The 9,981-nt window shown below is 32.7% G+C and overlaps 1 protein-coding gene across 1 annotated transcript; it reads left to right on the top strand.

The window, feature by feature from the left end:
* The first annotated feature begins 7,922 nt into the window (after positions 1-7,922).
* Positions 7,923-8,697, top strand: LOC149262996 (LOB domain-containing protein 1-like). The gene is made up of 2 exons (XM_089384972.1): positions 7,923-7,931; positions 8,302-8,697. Exons 1-2 carry the CDS (start codon positions 7,923-7,925, stop codon positions 8,695-8,697), a joined length of 405 nt encoding a protein of 134 aa, XP_089241098.1.
* The last annotated feature ends 1,284 nt before the right edge of the window (positions 8,698-9,981 follow it).

Raw genomic sequence — 9,981 nt, 5'->3', positions numbered from 1 at the left:
TCAACTTATGCAACTTGGTTTAAGGTCAGTTCATATGTGCAACAAACACTCAAGGTACACTAGCTTACACCTATGTTGACTACACCACCCATTATTGCGTCCACTATTCCGCCTACTACTGTTTTTACTCCTTTGTTACTTCGTCAAGTCCATAACACTCCCTCTACCTCCACTTTCATCGGCCTTGATGCCAAACCAAGAATCATAGATTTTGCAGTGCCTGTTCAAGAAAAATTACCTCCATCCCCACATACAACCTCCAAAGGGACACCCCATTCATCCGCTGCTGCTTTATCTGATTGCCCCAATTCACATGTCGCTCTTGATGACCTTGCAGAGATGGAAATTGACTCTGCCCTTGTTTTTTCCGTTCATATTCCTATTACTGTTACTTCCCCACCATTGACCATTCCATCTCCTCTTGTCACTTTGTCTCATCCATCATCCTCTACTCCTCCACCCATTTTAGAAGAAAAATTTTCCAACTTGATGAAGGATCTTGAACAATGTCGTCAAATAATTTCCCTTGTAGCCTAATAACATGACCTCATCTCTTTCATTCGTGCACCCATTTTGCATTGAATTGCACAGAACCAAAGGGCCTCTATTCAGTGCAAAACTTCACTGTAATATCAATCAGAGAGGTCAGTTGCTAGTGGCCAACCACTATAATCGGACTCCTGCCACCCAAAACAATTGTAGTCGACACTCTTAATACCTAGTCTTCCCATAAACTAGTTCAGTTTATTTATGCCTCTGTTTCTTAGTTGGAGGACCATTTGGTTCAAACAGAGACTAGGTGTACTGATCTACAGGTCACCTTTGAAGAAAAACAACATCATTTGAATGCCACCTCTACAGTACAAACACAATTACATTTTGAGAAGGAAAGATTAGAGTCCCAGATTAGTGCGGCTCATTCTCAATTGCAATCACTATGGTTGACTTTTGTTCCATATGCTATTGAACAACCTGAAGATTTTTTTCTTGTGCCCCTGCCGAATGTTGTACTATGGTTGAAGTGGCATGTCAACAGCTAGTTTCCAAGCATGCATAGATCTATGACATTGTCACCAAGATGTATCAATCTTCCTCTGATTCTTCCATCGTCTATCACACTCATCTTAGTGAGAAAATACAGTCCATCACTTATCTTCATGCTAATCTACCCCAGGTCATGAAAGAATCCCAGCATGTGTTTCACCCTATTTCCAATTTCGATCATGTTGTCACAAAGAAACAAGCGACCATTGATCCCTTGTGCAAGAATGTTCATAATTTATACTAGCAAGTCTTAATGACCTCCGATCTAGAAGCCATTCAACAGCTCCTCGACCAAGCCAACGTCCTTATTTCCCAAACTAGTCAGCTGGAAGATGCAACTCATGTCACCAAGTAGGCCTCCGCAACCTTTGACTGGAAGCTCAAAATGATTTTATGACCTTGAGCACACTGTTCACCATTTCCGATCAACATATTCATAAATTGGTTGAGTCTTAGCCCAATGATCTCAATGAGAAAACAATTATCAAGTTCTCAACCAAAGTTTCCACATTTATGGACTCATGGCACTCCTTTATTTCCATATTTACTAGTTTTAAGGAGTTCTCTCCTTAGACTATTCTCAAGTTGGGTCCTTCATTTGTAAGTACCACAACTGAAGCTAGTGGAAGCCAACCCGCAACATATTCAGAAGCAACAACAGCAATACATTGAATTTAGGGCAAGTCAATAGGATGTGGTTGGGGCATGTTGGGTCCTTCATTTTTGAAATGATAATAGTTGAGAAGGATATTTTGGATGAAACTGCCAAAAACAAAGTATCGAAAAACAGAAATGGCAGTAATATGGCTTGGAGCTCATGCCGTAGAAAATAAGGGAGCATGTCAAAGAACTAGTAGCCAATTTTGATATTTTGATACAATCAAACAAAAAACTAGAATGAGGGCCCTAGGTATTGAAAACGATGGATCAAGCGAGCGAGCTATCAGAAAAAGTGGGCATGGTTATAAATGAAGATCGAAGGGAGTGGGAAACAAGTTTAGATAATGCGACAAAGTTCAAATCGAGCCTGAAGAATAGATGGTGCTAAGCATCCAGAGTTGTTCAATTATGAGATTTGGATTTGTGATGTTTTGTTTATGTATTTCTTGCAGATGTTTTTTCTGTGGGAAAGTATGTAATTGTCACAAGATGTAATGCTGCCGAATGTAATGAAAATATTCTTTGCTGATGATTAATATAAGAAAGGTGGGATTTATGGAATTTAACTGTGTAATTTATGGCCTCCTTTAGAATTTTCTGCATATGTTAAATTCGTTGTTGAATTTATAACATCAATGGATAAGAATAAATGTTGTGGTATTTGTGCAAGCTGCATAATTGAAAGATATAAATCCCCATTATCCTTCCATGGTTCTGGCTTGCCTCAGGTGAGACTCTTCTTCTTTTTGAAGGAGTGAAAATGTCAGCGAAGTGCTAGACTACATGGTCCTTTGTTGGCACCCTTGGTTGAACCCTGGGTCCACTTCAAAGTAAATTTTCATACAAACAAATCCGAAACTGCTTAGATACAAAAAGTAGGTTTTAACCATGTACATAAATTACCTGTAAACGAATTCTTAAAACAAAAAATAAACAATGGTGAGAACATAAAACAAATATACACAAATATTCCCCCTGGATCCCAAAACCATGACTACTAGATTGATTTTTCAATATATTCTTTTCAATATTACAATACAAATATATACATTCCAAAGCATTCATAAACCCCAATCAATAACCCTGGATTAGAATATAACTGTAGTTCCATTGATTAGATATAAAAAAAATACCAAGGGCGGAAAACCATCATGCCAAAAACCATGTGCAAAACCCATGCAAAAAACCATGGGTAGGTTCGTGCACCATCTATGTGTTTTCCCCTATCCTTGGGTCTGCCCAATTATTATTGGGTCAACGTGGAGCTAGTCGTGGAAAGAATATAACACACAGCCACTATCCTTGATGATAATTTAATTATAACAATGGATTATGATGTAAAAAATAATGTTTATTTCCTCTTTCATGGAATCATCCATTTTCCATGTTGCTTTACTCAGATAAAATTTATTCCAGTTACTTTCACCTACACAATGGCCTAATTCCAGAGAAAAATTTCCCTCCTATATAGCATACATAAGGGTTCTAGCTAGAACTGCCTCTAGTTGTAGCTAAGTTAGCCTAATCTATTATGTGACATAGGATGATGCACATAGTTTTTTAAGAAGTGAAAAATGGAAAAAATCATGCATGATGGAATTTTTTGGCAATGAAAGCCTATATGCTATTGTTTCCATCCTTTAAAAGATTACAAATGGTTTATTGTATCTAAGTGTAAGCTTGGTAGAAATATCTAGCCTTAGGGAATTATTTTGGGGATTGACCTTGAGATACACACGATATCCCACTCTAAATTCTCTACATGTCTAGTTCTGGTCAAAGTAACTTTTTTCTCTATCTTGTTTTTTTTTAGATTGTACTTGATTCTGAATACTTCATATTCCACTTCCTTTAACATTTCCAGTCCAAGCATAACTCTATTCATTGGATTAGTTTAACTTGCGATGGTATTGCATGTTCTATGATAAACTACCTCAAATGGACTCATGTTTAGTGATACTTGGTAGCCATTGTTATAGGAAACATCTACAGTTGTATGTAGTCTTCCCAATTTGTTGTTTTTCCCATCAAATACAAGAAAAACATTCCTTCGAGTATGTTATTTCGATTTTCTTATCAATTTGGGAATGATAGGTAATGCTAAAATATAAATAGGTTCAAAACCCTTCAAATAGTTGTTTTCCAAAATTTTGATGTGAATTTTGTATCTATGTTAGAGATAACATTATTTGACATAATATGCAATAGGAAAATCTCCTTCATGAGAATTTTTTCTATGTTACCACCTTGTGGGATGATTTTATAGGAAGAAAATGAGCAACCCTACCATGTTTAAAAGTATAGAGCATTGGTTGAAAGAAATTATATATAATATATGAGTTAAGAAAAATTTTCCTATGCTATTTCATTTACTTTAGCAAAGCATCTCACAAATGCTCAAAGCTAACATTTGGAATAAATTAAACAAGAAAAAAGTAATTTTTTTTTTTTTTTTTTTTTTTTTTTGAGTTGAGAGCTACTACAATGAGGTTTCATAAGAGTGGTATTTCAAGTTTAATAATATTCAATGTTGGTTGAAATAAATTAATTGTAATATATGGGCAAGCAAGGTTTTCCTATGTCCTCCACCCATTTTACAATATACATCAACAACTTATAGGGTTGTTGGGAAAAAAGATTGTGTTGAAAGGATTGTAGCTAGTATAGTTGCCTTCCTACTTCTTTATACCAATGATAATATTCTTATGGTCAACTGTCCCTATGATCTCGACAAGTAACTAAAAGTTATCAATGATTTCTAGTCCAGTTTAGGCATGAGTGTTAATGCTAACAAAAAAGGTTATGATAATCAAATACATAAAGATATCTTATGCTTATTTTGTGCGTGACAACAAAAAAATGGGGGAACAAATTCTATATAAATATGTTGTGATTGACCTTCATGACAATACAAATTAAGACTATGAAAATGAGAAAATAAGAGGAGGAGTGTTGAAATGCTAGTACGGCCTTGAAAACTGTTGTAAATTATTCAAGATTTGTCTTTGCGATAAGAAGAAACCCTCCTTGAAACTATCCTCATTTCGATTATCTAATGTGGTGTTCAAGTTTGAGCATGTAGCATCTTTAGAGAGCCACGGAGAAAGATAGAGCAAACCCAAAAGCATGTTTATACCTTATAATCTTATAATTAAAACCAATACACGCTATCGTATCCTACTCATAGAAGCAATTCTTCCCTAGATTGAGAGCATGGCTACAACAAGGTATCTAATCTACAAGAACAAGATGGACAACATAGAACAGAAGGGACTTCACATGACTACTTGAAATTTCAACCAAAGTGACATACAATGCATGTTAGGGACGGCTAGGTCATTTGGGGATGGAAGAAGAGGTCACTTTGCATAATAATGATAACATTAAAGGTCTAATTATATTATGTTCAATGAGAAATTGTTACACTATGAAAAATTAGAGGATAAGAGATAATTTTTATGTTAACTAGCTTAAAGAGGGAAATCTTCATTGCTAAAACAAAAACAAGTTTCCACTCGTGATTCTTCTTCATTGCTAAAATAAGAATAAATTCTCACTCAATCCATAATGAAACAAGCATTTTACAATTCATAAAATGTCATGTATGGATAGAATTTTTAGTGTTTGTTACACTATGAAGGTTGAATATCAAAATCACCTTCTCTTAACATATCCCATATACATACACATTAAATTTCAATTTTAAAATATTTACTACAATACCAAATCCCTTTAGCTTTTTAAATCATCTACGGTGATTTAGAAAAAGATTTTGAAAAACAAAAATAAAATTTTAAAGTAAACCAGATAATTCCTTTCCTTTTCTAAGATTCCAATTTTTTTTAATAAACATTAATAACAATTACTATGTTTATCATAGTGAAAAACCATATACATACCATTTCTATTAACCTATAAAATAAGCTTCAATCTAACATTTTTTAATGCATTTATTTAGAAAAACATCAATCTTAACCTTGGATCTATCAAGAGTCAAGAGTGACCAAATATAAAGTGCAAATAGTTTTAGAGTGAAAATTTTGAATAAAGGTTTGCACCTCCATAGATTTTATCCCTCTCTCTACATAATAAACCCAAGATTGAGATAGATCTATGTTGGTCACAGACACACCATGTATCAACTCCATGCATGGAAATAGTTACTCATCTCTTCATTTTGACACAACAATGAAATGCTTTAACCATAATTTCGTAGTTGATATTGAAATATTTTATTAACCTTGGTAGTGAAGCATTTTATTTATAATCCACATTAACATGTTTTCTTGGTAATATATTTTTAAATACATCTCCTTTATATTGAAAATTATTTTATTTGTGGCCCACATTGAAATATTTTGTAATGTCATATAGTTATTTTATTTAAATTAAGCAATGGATATTTAATTATAGTCAATATTAAAATATTTTTTTTAATAGGGAGGTCTATTTTGGAATAGGGATTCTAGATTTTTAATTTAATTATCAATAATTAGTTAGGAAGTTTAACCTCCTACTCTTAGTAATATTTATAAATGAAAGGTTGAGATTTATTTCCAAAATAGTTATGTCCATTTTCCCCTTTCAATTAAATTAATTAATTAAAAAATGTCATATGAACAAGTATCATATGAAATGGGTTGTGGTTTTTTGGGCATGTGATATTGATAAGCCATGGTATTGTAACAAAATCATAAGTAGGGCTAATCTCTACGGTTAAGAATTTTGTTACATGTTTTTTTAAAAGTATATATATGATTTCAATGAATCTCTCTTGGATTTTAGATAAATTAGATTAGAAAATAATCTGTAAAACTTTCCAAAAAGTCTCACTTAAAAACTACTCGTTTAAGTTATATATCAATTTTTTATTATAATAATAATAAAAATAATAATAATTTTTATGCTTTTTTAAATTTTAGCAACTTCAGATCTAGTATGAAATATTTGTTTTGATATTTTATCATGAATTGAGGCCATTTATAAGCCATTTAATTTATATAAGTGCAGTAGCATAAATATATATATAAAATTAGTATTGAAATATATTAATTAATATAGATATTCAAATAATTTATTTTAGCACCATATACACATATAATTTTTTATGTTACTTAATATGTACATTAAAATATTTTATTAAAATATTTTATTATGATTAAGAGAAAAACATATTTTTTATTATTAATAATTTTAAAAAATTATATATAAATGTTATATTATAATAAAAAAAATTAAAAATTATATATAAATGTTATATTAATAATGGAAAAAGCTATCTATATCTTTCAATGTAATATTAATAATATTTTTAATTAAAAATTATATATATATATATATATATATATATATATATATATATAATTTGTGTATTTTTTATTATTATAATTATTGTTATTTGTTTATTTAATGAATATTTCTTCATTGTACTAAACTGTACAGCAAAAATTATTAATCTCCATGTTACTCAACTGTAAAGTACACCTCCCAAACATGCCAAAAATCCTTCATTCTCATTAAAAGTAAAAACATAGACTTTGCTAATTATTATTTAAACCACATCATAGCTCCTCCAGCTAACCTCCTCCACAATTTCAGAAACAAAATAGTTGAAGCTGTTCAAGTAGGCAAATAAGACATAATTATTGAGTCTTTCTGTATCATTAGGACTCTTCATCGATCATAAATTATTACGAAATATCACTTATAATATAAAATCCTGTTAAAGTCAAGCGCAAATTTAACTGAATAAACATTAACGATAAACTGGAAAATAGTTATAAAATGATGTTCAACCTATGTTTTGTGAAATGATATATCAGGTTCCCGAGAAACGGAGTGCTGACTGAAAACCAAGATCAAAATGTGGCATGGCGAGAAGCAATAACCAGAGGTTTAGAAGAAGATGCGGTCTATCGTCTACCATCAATTTTATATTTGTCTTTGGAAATACTGTCTGATGTTGCTTTCTATGTTGCTGCCCTTCAACGGACGCGAGTGCGAAACAACTCAAAGTGGAGATAGTTTGGTTTCCATGAAATTTCTGATTCATTTAATTAATCGATTCTGCTATATCTCTCCTCATTTCTACGTCCCTTCCCTTCTTCCTCAACATTCCTTTTTATTTCGCAATTACAACGTCCCTCCTACTTTGTTTCAAGTCGCCCCTATTATTTTTGTGCAATATTCTTCTTCGATACAAAAAAAATTGTGACACCATGGGAAAGGTAAGCAAAAATATTCCATAATATAGTAATGAATTCAAAGGAAAAGGGAAAAACTGGTAACACATGAGAAATTGTGTGAAATTTTTTTGCAGAGGATGAGGCAAGTTGCCAAGGCAGAGAGTAGAGCTTGAGCCGCCTGCAAATTCCAGAAAAGGAAATGTTCAGATAAATGTGTGCTCTCACCTTATTTTCCGCCGAATGATCCCCACAAGTTCTTGTTGGTACACGGATTATTCGGATATGGCCATGTCCTCAAACTACTACAGGTTCGTTTTATTTCCTTAATTATAGGTAGGATGCAGAACATCAAATATTTTGAAATTGAAATAAGTGATCATAATCCAATGGCTTCTTGTGTGATAATAAACAGAATCTCCCACCCGAGCAGAGAGGTGATGCAGTAAGCAGCCTGGTGTACGAGGCAAGCGCAAGAGTTGCAGATCCTGTCCATGGCTGTGTAGCACTAATCAATGACCTCCACAAGAAATTAGAAGAACTGCAATCGCGGTTGGCCTCCACACAAGCCGAGCTGGATAACGTCATGGTGCGACATGATAATCTGTACAGTCTCATTACAGGGTGTCATGAAGGCTGGGATCTCAATTTTTACAGCGCGTTAGCGGAAGAGATTGAAGACCTGCAATATAGCAACTTCCCTGTTTTAGACGATGATATGGTGTGTAGTCTGCAGTTACCGGGTGATCCTTATGATCTGGATCGTGAATTCGGGACATCCAAAACCGATGACTCTGCTGCATGCCCCTAGGATGCCCCCTAAATCACAATATGGGGAACTGTTACATCCATCCGGTCATAAAGTTTGTATGATTACTCTACATTATATAATTTCATTATTTCATCAGACTCGCTATCTTGTCTACATAATTTAAAGAAATTATTTCTCATAACAATATGAATCATGAAACAGTGAAACAAGAAAACATGTAATATATAATTTAGTTAAATTTTTAATGTAATATTTTTGATTAAATTTTTGTGAAGTATATATTCTTTGGGTTTAATTACACTGTAGATTTTATATTGGAAAGTACAGCTGTTTTGCATTTTAATTTTTATTATTAAAATTTGGTCATATAATTTTGGGTAAAATTGTAGTTATTTATTATTTAATATATATTTATTATTTAATATATATTTTTGAATACATGAATAGATTACACCATGACAATTTTAAAGCATCCTAATTATGATGATGATTTTCACTAAGACCAATGCTTTCAAAAAAAAAAAAAATTCTAATTGTGATTCTTAAAAATCTTGTTTTTATGATGAAAAAGAAGGGAAATAAGTGCTCCAAAATCACTATAGTTGGGCTGAATTAATAAGTCAAGAAGATTGGATGTGTGGAAAATGTTAGGGAATTGAGAGCGAATGTGAGTAAGAGACGTGTAATCTAAAAAAAAGTTTTTTTTTCATCTTCACTCTCTTAGTATCACACATCTGATAGATTCTATCATCCTATGGAGCCTTGGGAGTAGATCACTGCCCGGTTTCACTTCAAAACTCATGAAAATTAGTTCTTATCCTAGCGACCTTCATTTTTTCTTAGTGTTGGTCAACACAAAGAAATAATTCTAGTTATAAAGGGTGTGGTTGATCACCTCCTTATAGTATCTTAGCTTCCTTTTACCCTCCAGCTCCTTATCATCCCACAAATTGTCCTTAAAATTGGAGGTAATAGTATCTTTGACATTATCCTTAGTTCCCATGATGATTTCCTCCTTAATCCCCGAATGGTTGAGCCAAGACTAGGCATCCTTACGCCACCTACACTTGAGGCGAAGGTGGGGGTTTTGACTAAAGTTAGAAGCAATTTTTCGGAACCTATTGGATTCCATGTTGTAAAGCTTCTTCTTATACATCAAATATCTAAACATAGCCATAATTTAAATGAACGACAAACCAACTTCAATCAAGAGGATAGGATAGGGAGTATTTCCCTTGATCTTGAGGTTGTAGGTTATGAATTTCTTTTGAATCATATCAATCATTTTCCATGACTCTCTGGATATATTGCAACTCTAACATT

Source organism: Pinus tabuliformis, chromosome 6 (genome assembly GCF_031772625.1).
Source record: "Pinus tabuliformis cultivar Carrire ecotype Pingquan chromosome 6, CPIR1, whole genome shotgun sequence".
Taxonomy (NCBI): Eukaryota; Viridiplantae; Streptophyta; class Pinopsida; order Pinales; family Pinaceae; genus Pinus; species Pinus tabuliformis.
This window is presented reverse-complemented; position numbering and strand designations above follow the sequence as displayed.